At 37.7% G+C, this 19,756-nt stretch overlaps 1 protein-coding gene across 5 annotated transcripts; it reads left to right on the top strand.

Moving 5' to 3' along the window:
* Positions 1 to 2,439: 2,439 nt before the first annotated feature.
* Positions 2,440 to 18,396, top strand: LOC132406019 (cold-inducible RNA-binding protein B-like). 5 transcript variants are annotated; one of them, XM_059991149.1, is made up of 10 exons: positions 2,440 to 2,535; positions 3,066 to 3,175; positions 3,675 to 3,781; positions 5,084 to 5,225; positions 5,832 to 5,913; positions 6,048 to 6,103; positions 6,925 to 8,916; positions 9,348 to 9,416; positions 17,186 to 17,395; positions 18,111 to 18,396. In XM_059991149.1, exons 2-6 carry the CDS (start codon positions 3,076 to 3,078, stop codon positions 6,100 to 6,102), a joined length of 486 nt encoding a protein of 161 aa, XP_059847132.1. In that variant the 5' UTR covers positions 2,440 to 2,535; positions 3,066 to 3,075; the 3' UTR covers position 6,103; positions 6,925 to 8,916; positions 9,348 to 9,416; positions 17,186 to 17,395; positions 18,111 to 18,396. The 5 variants fall into 5 exon arrangements, with proteins under 5 accessions (XP_059847132.1, XP_059847131.1, XP_059847135.1 ...); XM_059991148.1 differs by having other exon boundaries at positions 6,925 to 9,416; XM_059991152.1 differs by having other exon boundaries at positions 6,051 to 6,103; positions 6,925 to 9,416.
* Positions 18,397 to 19,756: the final 1,360 nt, after the last annotated feature.

A 19,756-nucleotide genomic window follows, 5' to 3' on the forward strand; every position in this document is an offset into this window, starting at 1 on the left:
TTGTGCATCCAAAGGCTCAACATCCTTTACTGTATTGGTGATTAGAATTGCCTCCAATATTCCAGAGTGCCACCTAACCCACTTTATAGAGCTGCAACACCCCTTCCAGATTATTACGCATGATGCTTCAAACTAGAAAACTTTGATCCCAACTTTGTTACTAAGATTAGGCATGAAAGTGAAGCTGTGATTGACATTTATATCCATGGTTCTGTTAGTAGCATTTTCCCCGTCCTTTGCTTTTAATTAATACTCCTCAAAGCCCTGCATTCAAAGTAAATTTATTATCAAAGTATGCTCATGTCACTATATACTATGCTGAGATGTATTTTACATAGAAATTTCAAACAATTCAATGAGAAACTGCACACAGACTGGCAAACAATTTGTACAGTAAGGCATAAGAGTAAATAAAAATAGTGGGAAGTTGAAGGATTGGGAAGCTTAAACAGAAGTAAAGATGGAAGGTGCTTGGGAAACTGAAAAATATGAAAGAAGATAAATAACCTGGACCAAATGGTCTACACCTCCAGGGTTCTGAAGAGATTGTGAAAGCATTAATTATCTTAGATTATCTGGCATTTGGTAAGAATCAATAGATTATGGTATGCTTCTGGAGGACTGAAAAATGCCACCCTTCAAGAAGGGAGAGAGGCAGAAGGAAATCATAGGCCAGCTAGGCTGCCCTTATGGCTTGGAAGGTGTTGCAGTCTATTAAGGATGTGGTTTAAAGATACCTGGAGGGACATGATAAAATAAACTGAAGATAGCATGGTTTCCTTAAAGGAAATTTTTGCCTGACAAACCTGTTTGAATTTGAGGAACTAACAAGCTTGGATAGACAAAGGAGATTCTGGATATGTGTTTAGATTTTCAGAAAGCCTTTGACAAGGTGCTGTATGTGAGGCTGCTTAACGGTCCATGGTATTGCAGGAAAGAAGCTAGCAAGGATAGAGCATTGGCTGACTGAAAAAAGTGGGAAGAAATGGAGCCTTTTCTGGTTGGCTGTCTTGACTATCTGTGTTCCAATGGAAAAACTAATTTTTGCTATGTCAGTGATTTGGATGACAGAGTTGTTGGTTTTGTGGGCAAGTCTGAGGATATGAATATAGGTGGTGTTGAGGAAGCAGGAAGGCTGCAGAAGGGTTTAGACAATAGAATTGGCCAAAAAAATGGCAGATGGAATGGTGTGCTGAAGTATGGCCATGCACTTCGATAAAAGAAATGAAAGGGTATACTATTTTCTAAGTGGAGAAATTCAAAAATCAGAGATGCAGAGATACTAGAGACCTTGTGCAGGATTCCCTGAAGGTTAGTTTACAGGTTGAGTCGGTGAAGGAGGCAAATGCAATACGTTCATTTCGAGAGGCCTATAATATAAAAGCAAGGATGTAATATTGAATATATAAGGCACAGCTAAGGCCTCACTTGGGAGTATTGTAAGCGTTTTTGGGCTCTTCATGGATGCGCTGACAGTGGACAGTGTTCAGAGAAATTTAATGATAATGAATAATGAATTGAATGAAAGGATTACTATTACTATATGAGGATGGTTCTGGGCTTGTACTCAACGGAATTCAGAAGAATGGAGGTGAGTGGGGGAAGACCTCGATGGAGTGGATGTCGAGAGGATATTTTCTATGGCGAGGGAGTCTAGGATTGGAGGGCGCAGCTTCGGAATAGAGGGACGTCCGTTTAGAACGGAAAAGTGGAAATTAGCCAGAGAATGGTGAATCTGCAGTCGATTGTGGAGGCCAAGTCATTGGGTATACAGTATTCAAGGTAGAGGTTGACGCATTTCTTGATTAGTTAGGGCATTAAGGGTTATGGGGATAAGGCAAGAGATTGTAGTCGAGAAGGAAATGAATCAGCTACGATTAAATGGCGCCGCAGATCTGATGGAACAAATAGCCGAAATCTCCCAATCTTATGGTAAGAACAGAAGTTGTAAAGTCCTTCCGTGAGTGCATAGATTGTAGAATCGGTGAGGTAAGTTATACACGCGCTTCAGGAGATTGATTGTTGATAATACTTGTTCCTGAATTCGGTGGTGTGGGACCTAAGGCTCCTATATTTCCCTCCCAATGCCAGCAGTGAGAAGAGATAGCGTAGGCTGGGGCGGTCATGATGATGATTGCTGCTTTCCCGTGGCAATGCTTCTTTGTAGATGTGCGCAACGGTGGGGATAGCTTTCCTTGTGATGGACCAGGCTTTTTCCACTTTTTGTAAGCTCTTCCATTTACGGGTATTGGTGCTTCCATATCAAGCCGTGCGTTGCATTCGAGATCAAATCTGGATAAACTTGTTAATTTGGAGCATTTTACCCAACACGCTTAGATAAGTCCTAGTTAGATTCAAATATTCCCAATGTTATGCCTGCCAGTTTGCAGACCGAGCTTGGCGACCCGAGATGGCGTTTTGGGGTGGGAGGGAGATTGGAGCCTGCGCAGTGCACTGGGGGAGGGGTGGGTGAGTGCCTACAAATACCAGTCGGGGTAGCTCCTATTTCCCAGCGACGGTGGTGAGCATTTTGTTGTAAGTGTCCATGGTGTTGTGTCGTATCTACGTTTTCCTTTGCCGCTTTCACGCCGTTCTCTTCGGCGCACGTTTCCTTTTAGTGGTTTTTGTTTCCTCTGAGTTCGGGACGACTGATGAACCTGCTGCCGAGGATGGGGCCTTTTTATCTGGCGGTTGAGACTAGGTTCGGCGCTGCGCGACTTGCAGGGCCCTTTCTGAAAGCAAGCACTGCCCCTGGAAAATCCTCTGCCTTTTGTTTCGGTCCGGGATCTGCACTCATTTACCGTTAATCGGCCCTATCTGCCCTTGTGGTTTATTGTAAATCGGCCCAGAGATGTCGTTTGGGAGGGGGATAAATCGAAGTCTAGAGAGTGCTGGATGCCCTCTTTTTGGGATGGGACCGGGCGGGCAGGTGCCGGTCCATGGTGGAGACCCGGATCCTGCCGCAGTGCGGCGAGCGCTCGGCGGGGGCGGGGAATGGACGCTCCCCGAGCTCACATGCGACCGAAATTCAGCCACCACTCATCCAAACTCTTACCCCCCCGTAGGTGAAGCAGGATGTCGGACGAAGGCAAGCTCTTTATCGGTGGTCTCAACTTCGACACGAACGAGCAGTCATTGGAATCCGTCTTCTCCAAATATGGACAGATATCTGAAGGTTGGTATGCGCCGTCGTCTCTAAATATAATCGGTATGCGTTAACAATGCATTTATGTAGTATACCTGTTTGTCCTAGCTGAATTATTGACGTGGACTTGTGGCGGTGGGTTTTAAGAGTAGTGATGACGGTATTCACTACATTTTGTTACATGATACTTTGTATTTCGCGGCCTGACTTTGAAATTCAGCACTTTAATTCTCTTACACATAACTAGTGCGATGGATTTTTCTTGGATGGCTGTATTTAAAAAATTGTATCGTGAGAGCCTTATTTAGAAGCTAGACCCATTGAAATTAATAGCCTGAAGGAGTCCTGAATTTTACTTATTTATTGCATAAAACATTATTGTAGGGAAATAAACTGGAGTAGGTTTTCTATTTCAGCTTAAAACAATTAAATGTTTCTGTTTTATAACAGGTTATAAAAGTTTTTTGTTTCTTGTTGGTCGTGAGGCGGCGTCTGGTAATTTGAATCGTTTTTCGCTTATCTGCTTTAGTTATTGTAATTAAAGATCGGGAGACACAGAGATCAAGGGGTTTTGGTTTCGTCACCTTTGAGAATCCCGACGATGCAAAGGATGCTATGTTAGCCATGAATGGAAAGGTAAATGTATACTTTATACACTTGTTGATATGAGTATAATATTTTAAAATTTATTTATTAGTATCTACCATGGCTGAATAGTTTTGTTCATGTATTCCTGTGAGGTACTGTACTTTCCATTTATGCCATTCCTCTATTATCTGGGTACTCTGATTTTTCTTTCCTCTTGGATTCCATCATCTGCAGCCCTTTGACTCCACCTATCACCACCCAGTCTCTGTCTTTCTCTCCTCCTTTCTATCCTCCACCTAACTCCATCTGCCTATCAACCCCTCTTCACCTGGTTCCACCTAGCTGGTCTTGCTCCACTATGTGGTAGGTGAATTGGAAATGTTGACTGTCTCTTTGTGGATACTGCCAAACCTACTGAGTTCTTGCAGTACCTCCTTTATTTTGCCCCAGATTCCAGCATTGGTGGTCCCTTGTGTCCCTTCACCTTTCTTTGAGGTGATTTGAATGAGATAAAAGCAGTTTCTTAGGCAATATTTTCCTCTTTAACCTAGAATTTATGTAATTGTTTTTGATGTTTGAAATTTGTGTAGGACAAGTTGAAACTTCTTGTACATTTGGAGTTCAATCACGTGAAGGATTCTTTGAATTTCATTTCTTCTGTTACAGTTTCTAAATCTTGTTCGTGATATTTTTGCCAGTTTTTTGCTCATTAGTCATCTTAATAAATGCTTTGTTTATTTTCAGACAGTACTTCCCGTGGTTTCCTGGCCTGAATCTAATTGACCATTCTCTGCAAATTTGTTTTAATTCAGGTCACATTCCCTATACTCTGTACTTCATGAATTCCCTTTTGCAGCCAATCAGCACTCTTGTTGATGAGCAGTTGTTCCATGAAACTTGCTCTCTCTCTGTCTCTTTCTTTCTCTCTCTCTCCCTTGTTATTTTCTCCAATTTTGCAATCCTCTTGAAACAGCCTTGCCCACTCATCGGTCCAGTTCAATCTACTGGGACCCAAGTTTTGGAGTTCCATCCTTACTATCATCTTTGCCCAAATTTTTGCTCGGTTTTCTATTTTCTCTCCATTCTTTAAACTGGGACATTCTAGTTAATATTTTACTGAAAACTATATTCAAATTAGCTGCTTCACTTATAATGGAGTCCACATATCAATAGAAGTTCAAGATTGGGCATAACGTAATTCACAGGAACATGCTGTAGAATCTGATTTTTTTCAACTACTCTCACAGAATGTACAGGAAATTTATGAGGAAAACTATACAAGTTGAAGCTCCTCTTTGTATTTAACAATAAGACTATTGATCAAACAATAAGATTCTTCAATGATTCCAGTCTATCGATGGGCGTCAGGTTAGGGTCGATCAAGCTGGAAAGTCTTCTGGTGACCGTTCCCGAGGTTACAGAGGTGGAAATTCAAGCAGTCGTGGATTTTTTCGTGGTGGGTCTGGACGTAGAGCGCGTGGATTTTCTAGAGGTATGTAACTTTATTGATTGAAAATAATTGTCCTCTTTAAGTTTCCAGTTGTAATAAGGGTTAACTTGATTATCTTTGATTACTAATGATTTCTGCTGACATACACCATTAAACTGACTGCACCCGGAAAAATCAATGACCACTGAAAGTGTCTAGCATGGTATGATTTAATGCGTTCTTTTTGCCTCGAACATGCAAATGTGCATCTCAGCCCTTTGTCCCACAATGTCAAATTAATATAAATCACTTCCATATTTTTCCATTCCCTGCATAGTTCATGTGTTTATTTGAAAGCCTATTAAACACCACTGTTGTATCTACTTCCACAATTGTGAATGAGAGTGCATTCTAGGGACTCATCACTATCTGAAAAACTTAACCCTACACATCCCCTTTAAACTTCCCCTCTCACCTTAAAGCTTGTTAGCGGTCAATATTTCTAACCTTAGAAAAAGATTTTGACTATCTATGCCTCTCTTAGTTTTATAAACCTCTATCAGGTCTTTGGTGCTCCAGAGTAAACAACCAAAGTTTTTCCACCTTCTATAGCTCTTGTTCCCAAGCAATAATTGCTAAAACATCTTTGTACTTTGTATTCGTACTCAGGTGGTGGAGACAGAGGATATGTTGCACGCTATGATTCAAGAAGTGGTTACTCAGGATCGAGAGATTACTATAACAGAGATAGGTAAAGTCGCTTATCATTTATTTGCATATATTCTATTCATGTTTAGATAATTTTCTCATCAATGATGTGATCTGTGAAAGTTGTTATCATTGAGTGATCTGCGAAACACTACAGGAATGTTTGTTTGTTCCCAGGAGCCAAGGGAGCTATGGCGGTGGTGGTTCTTACAGGGATAGTTATGACAGTTAAGGTAGGTGCTGTTAAAAATTGAAATGAACTTTTAGGCTGGGGTTGCCATTATAATGTTCTGATTAGATGTAGTTATCTTAATTTTAGGGGAAAAATGTAACATGAAAAGCCATTAAATAGTTAACCTGCATGTGAATATCACCCTAAAATGTTTTGTTTTATTAACTATAACCTGATTACTAAATACTTGAAAAAAAATACTGCACTGCATCATTGATAGCTCCTATTAAACTAGTCAACAGTCCATCTCTAAGGGCAAGAAAGATCTACCGATGATATGTTCTGGGCTTGAAGGTCTGTTAGGTCTTGGGGAATGAACCATTTCTTGGCCAGTAATATCATCCTTGCTACCGAGTTCCATAGGTAAACTGCAGCAGTGCACAATTTACAAAATGATCACAGATTTTAAATCTTGGGCTATTTACCTTTCCTCTAGTTGTGCATGTGATTCATTTTAGTTGTCATTTGGATAGCAAAAAAGATTTGCCCATCGATTTATGCACTCCATTTGGCGCCCAACTGTTGAACCAAAATCAAAGAAGCAGCAGTGTATTCTAAATTTTTGAAAAGGGGCAGGTTCATTATCCAACTAAATTTATCAAAAAAACTTAACCAGTTCCCTGCTTATAATCCCCCTGTGTGATTGCATTGACACTGACATGGGATTGCAAATGTTTTCATTGTTCTGTTGTGCCTCATAAGTCTACTGTACAACAAAAGTGCTAAACTATGATCATCAGTCCATACCACTAATCTAAGAGTAGGAAAGGAAGCTATGATTACTGTTGCAGTCTTTAAATTGTACCTGCTTCTTGTTCTCAGCTACACACAACGAATAAATAAATCTTCTTGACTCAAGATCGTCCTTCCTATGGCTGTATTTATAAAGATTTTCGGAGCTCCGTGGAATCGTATTGTGTACTTGTATCCTCATACCTTGTAGAATTTCAGTTTGGCCTTGTTAATCACAGCCTGACAGCTTCTGGCATGAGGATGCACACTAAGGGTTGTCTCAGTAATTTTAGAATTAAACAATCTAACAAACCTAGAATTCTCAGGCACTTGGCAAACTTATTTTTTAGTAGTATTCCCAGGTTTTAAGTTCAGACCAGTTTCTTTATTTTATGTTAACAATACTCAAATGCTTCCCAGAAGTTTAGCTATTTCCGAATTGAAGTTGTGGAGTTGACTGGAATTTCATTGGGGGAAGAAATGCAAAAGGGGTTAACTGTGTTCTCAGTCTATTTTTATGGTAAGCAAACTGATGTTTTATAGAAGCTGAACAAGCTGTGGTCTTTAATTAAAAATAAAGGCTTTCATAGCCACTTATTCTTGTAAAAGCTGTCATTTGAAAAGTTCCTTTAGTGTAGCAAGGTAGGAAACCAACATGGAAACAGAAGATATTTGTCTGCCACTTAAACTGCTGAAGATAAATGGCTTTGTTTTTAACGTAATTGGACATCTGTGCATCTTTCAGTAGTTTCAAGAGTTCTGTACACTGTAAACAACATCAGCCTTGTTCCAGATTCTTCCAAAATTAAATGAAGTTCTGAGCACTGTATCTTTATAAGATGGACATGTACTGGATGAGAAATATTTGGAAATGGCTTTTTATGTTGTATGTTCAAGTGGTTTAGAGTTGACTTTTTTGTACTGAAAACAGGCTTCACGAAGCCTCATTAAAAGAAATACCTGACTCATAATGCTGACTTTCCTGTAGTTGGATTTTTGGGGGATGGGATAAAATAGAAGTGTAGGAAGGGATTAACTGTACTGCACTCTGTAGTGGGGAAAAGCAGTGGGTGAAGAGCCATTTTAGAACAGAATGGTGACGGGCGGGTGTTAAAATGACCCAAGAGTCAGCAGTAGAGATAAAGTATCACTGTTCAGTTGTAGATGAACATTAACTGCATTATCCCACTTAACCTTGACAATTAAAATATGAATAAATTTCCTAAGAAGTTGTTTTAGATGCACAGTCTCGCCTTTACTGTAAATTGTCAAAATACAATAGTGCAATGTTTATCCACACTAAAATCTCTTTACAATAAGTTGAAGGAATACTAATAAAATAAGTACTGATTATTTATCTTCCTCTCATGCCTGGCATGCACAAGATCATTACCAATTCTGATGCTTATATTTGGGATGGCACTGTGAATGATTATTCTTAACTTTTAGTCTTGAACTTCCATTTTTTTTCTAATGCATATAAGCATCTAAGCAGATTTGTGGTGCTGCACTCTTACGTGCATTTTGGAAAAGGATAAATTTTGAAGTAGAGCCTTCCTGTGCGCTGTTACTAAATTGGAATAAAAATCAGTTTTAATACCATATGACAAATATTTCAGAAAGAAATGTCTTTTTTTTTGAAGGACCTGTTATTTTATGTTCCTCAAAAGCTGGTGGCTTGGAAACAACATTGAGAGCCAAGGGCTAATTGAAACCAAAATGGAAAGTTTCTATCTAAAACTATTATCTATAAAGTGAAAAAACTACTAGTATCAGGAGCTGAAAGGTCTAGAATTAGTTATCAGAAATGCTGGGATAAATGTTATAATAGTTTTAAAAAAAACACTGCTGCTATAATAATAAAAAAATTGGGCACATCTAAATTTTGTGCAGTCATCTTGTTCAGGAAGGCGTTCCAAGTCCATTAAAGATCTTTATAACAATTCACAACTTCTAAGGATCTTTGCTAGCATTTGGAAAGAAATGGCTTTGGAGAACGAAGTGCTGTACCACCTTCAATGAAACCTGAGATGAAAACAGTACATGGCTAAATGCAAATGTGGATATAGCCCTAGATTTGAGGTAACTCATTTTACTCTCATGGGCAGTTTACATTGAGTTCATTCAAAACAATTCTGAAATGATATGCTTGCAAACTTTCATTTATTTCTTGGATTAGTTGTTAGAAAATCCAACTCTTAAAATTGAGCACCACAGCAAACCTTATAATGCTTCATTTCTTGATGTTCTATTCATTAAGTGCTTACTATATTCTATATTGAAGGGAGCAATCTAAAATATTGCTCCCTTGTGGGAGGGAGTGGGGGGTTAAGAAATTGAATGTTACGCTGTTACGTTTCCTTTAATAGGATTTGATTTGCTAGTGACTTTGAGAAAATGGTTTACTGAAAATTGTAATTACCATGTTAACATAATCGTATCCTTACCCTCAAAGTTTATATGTTAACCAAATTACTCCATATGTCCAAATTTGATTTTTTTTCATGTTGCAGAATGAAATGGATGACTTCAAGTGAATAATGTTGGTAATGGTCCAGTGACAGAAGATGAATGCCTATGTGGTATGACTTTATATTTATCAATAAAATTGCTGTAACTATAGCCACCTCCTATTTAAAGTTTTCTGTACCATTGTATCAAGTATATAAAAGTAAAGCAGTGAGATAGCAGAGAAGGTCTCCATTGGTCAGGGTCAACCATGGATACTGTGTCCTAGTTATCTAGATACACAACCCAAGGCAGTACAATACGGAGACCAAGCTGTTGCCCATGTAGTTCCCCCCTCTCCACATATCCGATGAACCCAAAGGAAGGGTAAAGATTGGTGCCAACTGCATCGCAGGAGTTGCCAATCAATGTTGAATTCTATGTAGGGCTGCCTTAGGGACTCCAGCTCCAGATTTCCCTTCCCCCTGGTGTTTACACTCAGTGTTTCCCATGAGCTGGTATAGCCACAAGGTAACGGTTTGAGATTATAATTTTCCTTCTAGATGAGCTACCAACAGTTGCTGATGAGCTCATCTGCCCGAAGTGACTGGTTTTAAGGGGCCAGTAACCTGCCTTTGCCCCTTCTCCTGTCAATAGAAATAGTTCTTTTGGGCTTGGTTGTTAAGCCGCACATGAAAGCCAGGAGCTGGACTTGATTGGCAGAGGCTCTTTGAGGCGCACGCTTTTGGGAGCATTTAATAGATAGTGGGAGGTTATCCCCATTATTACCCCTTCCCTGGCTATAACAACCTTAAGGATACCAGAGGAATGATTTTGAAAATGCACTGGAAGCTCATGTGTAATGCAAATGTAATGTATATATATACACACATATACACACACACACACACACACACACACACACACACACACACACACACACACACACACACACACACACACACACACACACACACACACACATATATATACATATATAGACTAGTCCAGTGTACCTAAGAGTTTTACAGTAATTTTATGTATTGCACTGTATTGCTGAAAAAAACAAATTTCATATCAAGACATTCTGTATTGATAAATAACCCAATTGTTTGGAATCAGATGATCTTGCCTGATGTTTCATGGCTGGATGTGGCTGCAGTCACACTACCCCTTGCCCCAGCACTCCTCCTTTGCCATGTATCCCTTGCCCCTCCTACTGCACTCCACCCTCACCATTCCCAATATCATTTGCTCCCATCAGACTTTAAGAACTGGCTTTTTGCTTCACGCTGACAAATACAGTATTGTGCAAAAACCTTATGCACTTAAGACTTGTATATACACAGTAATGTACATTGTAGCTATGCAAATATAGTACAAAAACAGATACACATCCAAGTGATAATTTTTAAACAGACTGCTCTATAGTTGGTGTTTGTTAGCATCACATTATAGTCTGTTTGGAAGTTTTCCTTATCTATCATTGCACCTTCTACCTATATAAAGTTCTGTAGCCTTACACCATAATGTTGAATTGTTTAATACAAGTAGATTATATTTGGAGAGATTTTCTGCCCCATGGTACTCTGTCCCATATTTTTTCTTTAAAACTTGGATGTCTAGCTTTAGTTATATTTGCTCTGTGGCTTGCTAATCGGATTTATTGCAGAGTAGGAACAGCGACTGGCATTTCATTTTTTTGGAAGGGTACATGTTGCTGTCAAGTCTGGTTGCTTTCCATTTGTTGGTATGTGCATGACAAATTTGAGATCAAAAGAGGGATTTCTGTTTTTTTTCAGCTGAGGCATTGTCTTTAAGGTGTTAACCAATTCTGACTGCTTGTTACATACATCCTGTACTGTGGAACTTTGTGTAGTTTATTTCAATCAAAATGTATATTGTCAAAGGATCTGCAACCCTAAAGGTTAAGTGAACAAAGTTTCTCTTCCCTCAAATGCAGCCTGACCAAAGTATTTTAAGAATTTTTTTTTGTATTTTAGACTTCCATGATCTAGTTTTAGTCTGATTTTCATTAAGGCTATCCTCAGACTTTCAATATTCTAAATAGAAATGAAATTTCTACCCAAGCGAGGTTATCAAGTTGATTAACAAGTTCTTGAAGTGTGTCTAGTGGTGTGCCACAGAGATCAGTGCTGGCTCTGTTGTTGTTTACCATCCAGTTCCACATGGCGGCATGTTTAACTGGATCAACAGATTTGTGGATGACACGAAGATTAGGTCGAGTGGACAATGAGGAAAACTATCAAAGTTTGCTGGGAAAATGAGCTAAAGAATGGCAGATGGAATTTAACGTTCCACTTCCAGAGGACCAACCAGGGTAGGTTTTGCATGGTGAGCAGTAGGACAGTTGAGGAATGTGGTAGGACCGAGAAATCTGGGAACATAGATCCATAATTCACAGGTAGGTAGGTTCATAAAGAAAGCTTTTGTCACATTGACCTTCATAAGTTAATGTATTGAGTACGGGAGTTGAGATGTTATGTTGAAATAGTATAAGATGTTGGTGAGGCCTAATTTGGAGTTTTGGGCACCTGCTCAGAGCAAAGGTATAAATAAGATTGAAAGAGTGCAGCAAATGTACAAGGATATTGCTGGGACTTGATAATCTGATTAGGACTTTTTTCCATGGGAAATAGAATGTTGGGGGAAGATTTGATAGAGGTTTAAAAATGATGAGTAGAGATAGGATAAATGCAGGCAGGGTTATTTGCCTCTGAGGTTGGGAGAAACGACAACTAAAGGTCACAGGTTATGGGTGAAAGCTGAAATGTTTAAGAGGAACTTGAGGAGGAACTTCTTCACTCGGAGAATGATGAGAGTGTGGAGTGAGCTGCCAGTGCAAGTGATGGATGTGGGGACCATTTCAGCATTTAAGAGAAATTTGGATAGGATGGGAGGGCTATTGTCTGGGTGCAGGTGGATGGGACTAGGCAGATTAATGGTTCAGCATTGTCTAGATGGGCCAGAGAATCTGCTTCTGTGCTATTGTGTTCTATGATTGAAAGTGAGTCATATCTGCATATAATGGTACATCATATTAAAGCAGAGGGGGCTGATGTGAAACGTGATGAGAGACTTGCCTTAGGAAAAGCATTCTGTCCATAAAATTGCAAAAAACCAAAGAATTTTTAATGGCATAGAGGGAGACTGATAGACCTGAGTTAAAAATGCTTAACTATCTATTTTATATCTATATCTATATCTATCTCTCTCTCTCTCTATATATATATGTGTGTGTGTGCCATCCATATATTCAATCCCATTCCCCTTTCTCTAGAGCCTTTCTTTGCATTCCCTTCCACTCCCTATGTATCTTTTACCCATTATATTGAATCTGTTTTCAGCCCCAATTTTTAATGGAATCTGCTTCCTTACATTGGCATAGCTAAATCCATTATGATCTCGCACACTTCTGTCAAATGTCTTCTTAACTGCTTTTACTTAAGAGCCGTTTCCCAGTTGAACCTTCAGCTGAAAGCCGGAATCTTGGCTAAATTAATGTTCTCACTCTGAAAAATTGGCCTAGCTAATGTCTTATTAATGCTCAATGGAGCCTCGCTGTTCTTGAATTTGTGCCTTCATATAAACCCCAACATAGTATATCTTACTGATCACGTTCCCAATGAAAGATCTGCAACTTAAAGATCTATGCACATATCTAGAAGATGTTGGTCAGAATTTTATCTTCCTAGGTATACTCGTATTAAATTGAAAAATTGCTGGAATTTTGTATTGATAAAGAGGAGCTGGTGATCAGAGTTGAAAGAAGGAGCATGTATTAATGTCTTATCCTGTGAAGATCTGGAGTATTCATAATATTGTGTAGATATCTATGTGAAGGCAATAATTGATGGATATTGCCTGCAGGAAGTTTAGATATAATAGTTGGATTTGACCCTGAGACGGAGAAGTTCAAAATGGAAGAGCTGCCGGAGGGGGCCATTGGGCATAGCTGACCAACTCTTTGGATGAGTTTGATTTTGCAGAAGATACAAGATAGGAGCATAGTCAAATGTTTTGGATTAGTTGAGCTGTGAAGCAGTGCTGATGGTGCAGTTAGTTGTGATGATTAAAGTGTATCCTGTAGGACATTTGTAATAATACTGAGGGTATTTAGTTATTTGTTGCTGTAAATTGTACCTACAATTGAATAGCTCAGGTGTGATTTCTAATTGTAGTTATGGCTTCAGGTATTGCTGACAACAGATTAAGTCCAATTCATCTGACTATCTGCAAGATGATTTTTGAAGATAAGATTAAATTTTTAATAAATGCTCATCTTTTGAATTTCTACTGACTGTTTTGGTTGCACAAAATTACGCCACAGTACTTACTTTCAAATTTAAGAATGCAGCTTAAAGGGTAACAAAATCACAATATTATGAAGAAAGTAAGCATACCTGAAGTTATTCAAGCTGATGCCAATCATCCTGCAGTTAACATGTTAGTATTTTTAAAGCAATGCATTGCTATTTAATCTGCTTTAACTTACAGCAGTTCTGTGATAAAGGAACCCATATCCCTTTGTAAGCCCAGTATATCCACAGGTTGTTCTGCAGCCTCAACTTTTTACAATTTGTGTAAGTGACTTGGTTACTAAATTTGCCAATACCATAATTAGGTAGAAAAATAATTTGTGACAAGGATGTAAGGAGAGCACAAAGGGACATGGTTAGTATACATAAGAAGGCAAAAAGCTGGCAAATGAAGTAAAAAGTGAAAAAATAAACACTTTTTGTGATAATTACAAATTAGAGACTTTTTGCAATCTCAATTATATACATCTCCTAAAAGTCCTGATAAGAACTTATTAGATGAAATTCTTAATTTGAAGCCTTTTTATAATGATTCAATATCCAGTATTTATGATATGTTGATGGGAATGAGAAATGATTCTTTAGACAAAATCAAAAATCTTTGGGAACAAGATTTGCAGACTTCAATTTCTGAAGAAACTTGGAACGAAGTTTTTAAACTGGTTAATACTTCATCTTTATGTGCCCGTCATTCCCTCCTGCAATTTAAAGTCGTCCATAGGGCTTATATGACCAAGGTAAAGCTATCTCATTTTTATATGGATATATCTCCCTACGTGATAGGTGTAACAATGCAGAAGCTTCATTTATTCATATGTTTTGGACATGTCCAAGTCTTGAAAAATATTGGAAGGAAGTATTCCAAACTTATTCTGTATTTTTTTTTAAAGTAAATTTTAAGCCTAATCCTTTGACCGCCTTATTTGGTATTGTCGGAGGGAAAGATACCATTTTTGAAGACATCTGACCTGCACATTCTGGCTTTTATCTCTCTTATGGCTAGGAGGGCACTCTTGCTTAAATGGAAGGATGCTACTCCGCCTAATCACGCTCAGTGATTACGGGATGTTATGGCGTGCTTAAATTTAGAAAAGATCCATTGTTCAATTTCTGAATCTAACCAAGATTTTCAAAATTTGTGGGAACTGTTTTTGAATTATTTTTAAAACCTTTGAATTCCCTTTAAAGTACAGATGCTGATTAATAGCATATTTCACTATCTGATGAGGTTTTTTTCCCCTTTTTTTCCTTTATCAAACAGCTTCAGCTTTGGTAGTGGGTATAGATTTTTTTTCTATATATAAAGAATTATTCAAACAAAAAAAGAGAAGTGAGAAACTTAAAATTGCCCGCACTGTCAAGTTTAAAAAAAAAATAAAACTATTACCTAAATAGTACGATACAGAAAGGTCTAGGTGTGCTGGGATCGGGGTTGGGAATAATTCACGAAAGACCAATATGCATTTATTGTAAATAATTAGGAAAGATAAAATAATATTATTTGTTTATTGCTAGGGGAATTGAATATAAAGATGAGGAGTTGTGCTTTGTTTATCTAGCGTACCGGTGAAACGAAGTGTCAGTATTAATATTCTTGTTTAAGGAATTATGTTGTCTGGGGAGCAGTTCCAAGAAGGCTTAGTCTACACCACTACTTGTGAAATCAGAATCAGGTTTATTATCAATGACATGTGTCGCAAAATTTGTTAACTTAGCAGCAGCAGTACGCTGATGATACAGAAAAAAATAAATCAGTAAATCAATCGCAGTAAGAGTATACGTATATTAAATATTCAAAATAGTACAAAACAAAAATAATATATTTTAAAAAGAGCGAGGTAGTGTTCATTTAGGAATGATGGCAGAGGTGAAGAAACTGTTCCTGAATTGCTGAGTGTGTGCCTTCAGGCTTCTGTACTTCCTTCCTGATGGAAACAATGAGAGGAAGGCATATCCTGGGTGATGGGGGTCCTTAAAAATGGACTCTGCCTTTCTGAGGCATCGCTCCTTGAAAACGTTTTGGATACTACAGAGGTTTGTACCCAAGATGGAGCTGACTAATTTTACAACTTTCTGTAGTGGTTTCTTTTTTGGTCCTGTGCTGTAGCCCCCCCACAATACTAGACAGTGATGCAACCACTCAGAATACTCTCCATGGTACAACCTATAGAAGTTTTCAAGTGTTTTAGGTGACAAATCAGATCTCTTCAAACTCCTAATGAACTATAGCCACCGTCTTGCTGTCTTTACATCTGCATCAATATGTTGGGACCAGGTTAGATCCTCAAATTTTGACACCCAGAAACTTGAAATTGCTCTCACTCTCCCTCCTCCTGATCTCTCTGAGGATTGGTTCCTCTTCCCTTGTGTTGCCCTTCCTGAAGACAACAATTGGCTCTTTTGTCTCACTGACGACGAGTGCAAGAGTTCAATAAACTGGTGTATCTCGCTCCTGTGCGCCCTCTCGTCGTCAGCTGAGATTCTACCAACAGTGGTTGTATCATCAGCAAATTTATAGGTGCCATTTGAGCTATACCTAGCCCCACAGTCATGGGTATAGGGGCAGGAGAGCAGTGGGCAAAGCACATACACTTGTGGTGCACCAGTATTGATCGTCAGCAGGAAGGAAATATATCATCTATCCGCACAAATTGTGGTCTTCTGGTTAGGAAGTCAAAGGTCTAATTGCAGAGGGAGGTACAGGGGCCCAGGTTCTATAGCTTATTGATCAGCACTTTGGAATGATTGTGTTAAATGCAGAGCTGTAGTCAATGAACAGTATCCTGATGTGGGTGTTTGTGTTGTCTAGGTGATCTAAAGCTATATGCAGAGTCACTGAGTTTGTGAAGGATGGAAAACATCTACTTTGCCTTAGCAGATTTGGAATATTGATTTTTTTTGTTGGAGGTCTGCATTCAAATTGTTTTAATGTACTACTGCTATGTTGTTAGCAGATCAGTATTTTTAAGTTGCACAAATGCTGAGCAATGCAGAAAAGCATTCAGATTATGATTCCTAAAGGAGTGGTTTTGCTATATTATTGGATTACATCAACCATAAATTAGCAAGTCTGTGTCATTTTCATTTTAAAGTATTTTGCAAAGCTTCAGCATTTTGTCTGTTGCTCTGGATTTCCAGCATTTGCATTATCTTGTGTTTAATAAGTGATTTGTATGGTTATGAAAGGGCCAGGTTTAGCAGTTACTTGTAAGTAGAGCCTGTTTGGATGTCTATAGGCAGAATGGCTATTTTCTGCACTGCAGCTATGTGTTTCTGAAAGCTTGGAATTGTTGGTTAGTGTCTAAATATATTAAACTAACAGTCAAGACCTGTTCAGTTTTTTTTGTTTAGTTAATGGGTATATATTAAGAGATAATGGGTTATTTGAAGAATTCTTCTGTCCTGGTCATTGTTTGCCTCAAACATTAGTAAGACTTTAATAATTTTACAATTGCTGTTTGTCTTTGTTTATTTTTCTGTGATGCAGTGTGGCCCTTTGCAATGAGATGAGATTGTAAAATGCAAGCTTTAAAATTTTGTTTTGGTACTTCATCCAATTGCAGATTAATAAGAAAAGAGCTGACAATTTCTGAAAACCATTGTCCTTGGAGAGAACATTTTCTGTTTGCTATGCTACTGGCTGAGGAGTAAATCGTTAAAGGAAAATATGTTGGAAAATGCAAGAATACAGCAGCATTGTACTTTGTGTCAAACTGGCTTTGATTAATCAACAAGGATATGTTAGTGGCTTCGGACTGAATGAATCCTGTGGGGTAAGTATTTTCCTTTCTGCTGTTACTTTCTGATAAAGATTTTATATGTTCAGGTGATTGCAACTTTTCAAACGGTATTTGTTTATATATAAGCAATAACAAATGTAGTAAAGTTTAACTTTTATTTTGGCATATGTAGATTTGAGGTAGATTGTCAACAGAGTGTAGAATTGACATTCTGTTTGAAATGAAACTATAGAATTAGCATGAAATCATGTGTAGTTTTTTTTCTCATCCATGATTTTTATATGTAAAATTAAATATAATTTTTACAATGAGCTGCCAGTTTCAACTGGCTAGAAATCTTGGAACCGAGAAAGCAGGTTTTCAGTAAGTTAATATAATTAAGACTGCTTTCTTTTTCACTTTTTACTTTGTGCCCCATCAGTAGTTTACATTCATTATCTTCAATTTTCTCCATTTTTAAGATGGATCATTCAAATTTACCAGATTTTAAGCAGCTGCTTCTTTTAACAATGTTTCTTTACAATGTGTTTTCATAGTTTTTAATTTTAATGAGGGGTCCACAATTACAACGGTTTTTTTTCCATATGGTTTTGAGTGTAGGACCATTTTGTATTGTTTTCTATATTGTTATCTATATTGTTTACAACTAATTGAATAATGCGGATTTTAGCAAAGTTATTCTTTCAGCTGTACATTAAGTTTTTTAATTGCAAAAGTTCCTTTAATGTTGAATTCATGTATTTTACAGGGAGGTTACTGGCTTGTAAATAAGATTGGTGGATTACTTTGGAGAGGTTGCGAAGGTCAGAGTAAGCTGAAGATTGTACAAGAATTTCCATCTATACAAGCTGAATCAAGAAAATTCCATAAAAATGGAATGTTGTATAGTTCTGGTTGTACTAAAAGTTGTATGATGCAGATTCAGGAGAACTGTTTTAGCTGTTTGCATATTATTATTGTTTTGTTTGCATATTGATTTTTTTTCACTGTTACATTGATGTCTTCTTACTGAATAAACTATTCCTTCAAGCATTTATTTGGATCAGTAAGTACTTGTACTTTGTACTCAATCCATTTCACCAATGTTACTGAATAATAGTCTAACACAAGATAAATATTACTTTTCAGGGTCTACAAATTTATTTTGATAAATATGTGAGACAGAATATTGGTGGAAAATTGCATTCTAAGCTTTTTATTAAAGAAGTTGAGGTCAAGGACCTTCACAACAGTCAATATTAATGTTCATACATAAATGTTACAAGCAGTCACTTCATAATAAAGTAAACTAAAATAAAATCTTACAGAAGAGTCTATTGCAATCAAATTAGTGAATTTGTAAGTCTGAACAAATGAGTTTCTTTCTCGGGACATGAGAACAAACTTTAGCTGATTTAGTTTATAGTATTCAGATGTGTTGGAGATATATGCCTACATAATAACAACTGCACTTGAAATAATTACTGATTTGGTATTCTTGGGCAGGAAAGTTATTAAAATTTGTACTTGGGTATGGAGGATAAACCCTATATTTCCATGAAAGAAAATTTAAAATGTCATAGACTTGAAGAAGTGCCATACAAACTGGTTAAATCACTGGACAAATGATTGATCAAGTTTCAAATGTGGTTTAACAACTTTGCACTCTAAAAAAGCTAGTGCTCCCAACGAATGGGAAGTGGCAGATTTCCCCCCCCCCCCCCCACCCTGCCCATCACTTCATTGGCCCTTTTTACCCAGTGGAGCAAGCCTTCATCCTGAAACAGTGTGGTTAGGCGGTCATCATTAGTTAAAAAGTTTAAACTCAGTTACAACTTTCTCATTCTTAAACTTGGGGGGAAAAAAGACTTGCACTGACCTGCTTTGCAGTATGCAATCTCTGTACTCAACTACTTCTAATCGGTTTCTTCTTCTGTCTGAATTTCTGTGACATTCTGTTAGAGCTTTATTGTCATTGTTGAGGGCAATGAGATTGCAGTGGTATCTTGTTCAGTGCATACTGGCAATTCAATTACTAAAAACAATGAGCACATTCTAAAAAAAAATGTCCTGAGTTATTTAAAATGATAACCCAAGATACAACTGGGTTTAAAAACAAACAACTCTAAAAAGGAGTGGTTGCCTCATTCAAGTGATGTACATAACAATGTTATTTAAAAAAAAATGAAGTATAACATAGCACCAAGAATGATTGAAATTAGACTGTCCATAGTGCCTGTGGATGTTTTATCACTAAGTATTTGAGTGCTTGAATTCTTTCTCTCTGATCATAGTGGGAATGGAATGTGGAACAATTATAAAGTACATTGGATCAAAACTTGGGTTATGAAGAGTTCAATGGAAAAACAGCTGATTTTTTTTCAGTTTGCATGCTACCATTAATGCTTCTCTAAT

Source organism: Hypanus sabinus, chromosome 16, assembly GCF_030144855.1.
Source record: "Hypanus sabinus isolate sHypSab1 chromosome 16, sHypSab1.hap1, whole genome shotgun sequence".
NCBI classification, from domain to species: domain Eukaryota; kingdom Metazoa; phylum Chordata; class Chondrichthyes; order Myliobatiformes; family Dasyatidae; genus Hypanus; species Hypanus sabinus.

Bases quoted from the DNA above. Each gene is read 5' to 3' on its own strand.
- LOC132406019 (XM_059991148.1), top strand. From the start codon at position 3,076: ATGTCGGACGAAGGCAAGCTCTTTATCGGTGGTCTCAACTTCGACACG. The intron at 3,176-3,674 runs GTTGGTATGCGC...TATCTGCTTTAG, and splicing joins ATATGGACAGATATCTGAAG to TTATTGTAATTAAAGATCGG. The intron at 3,782-5,083 runs GTAAATGTATAC...CAATGATTCCAG, and splicing joins TGTTAGCCATGAATGGAAAG to TCTATCGATGGGCGTCAGGT.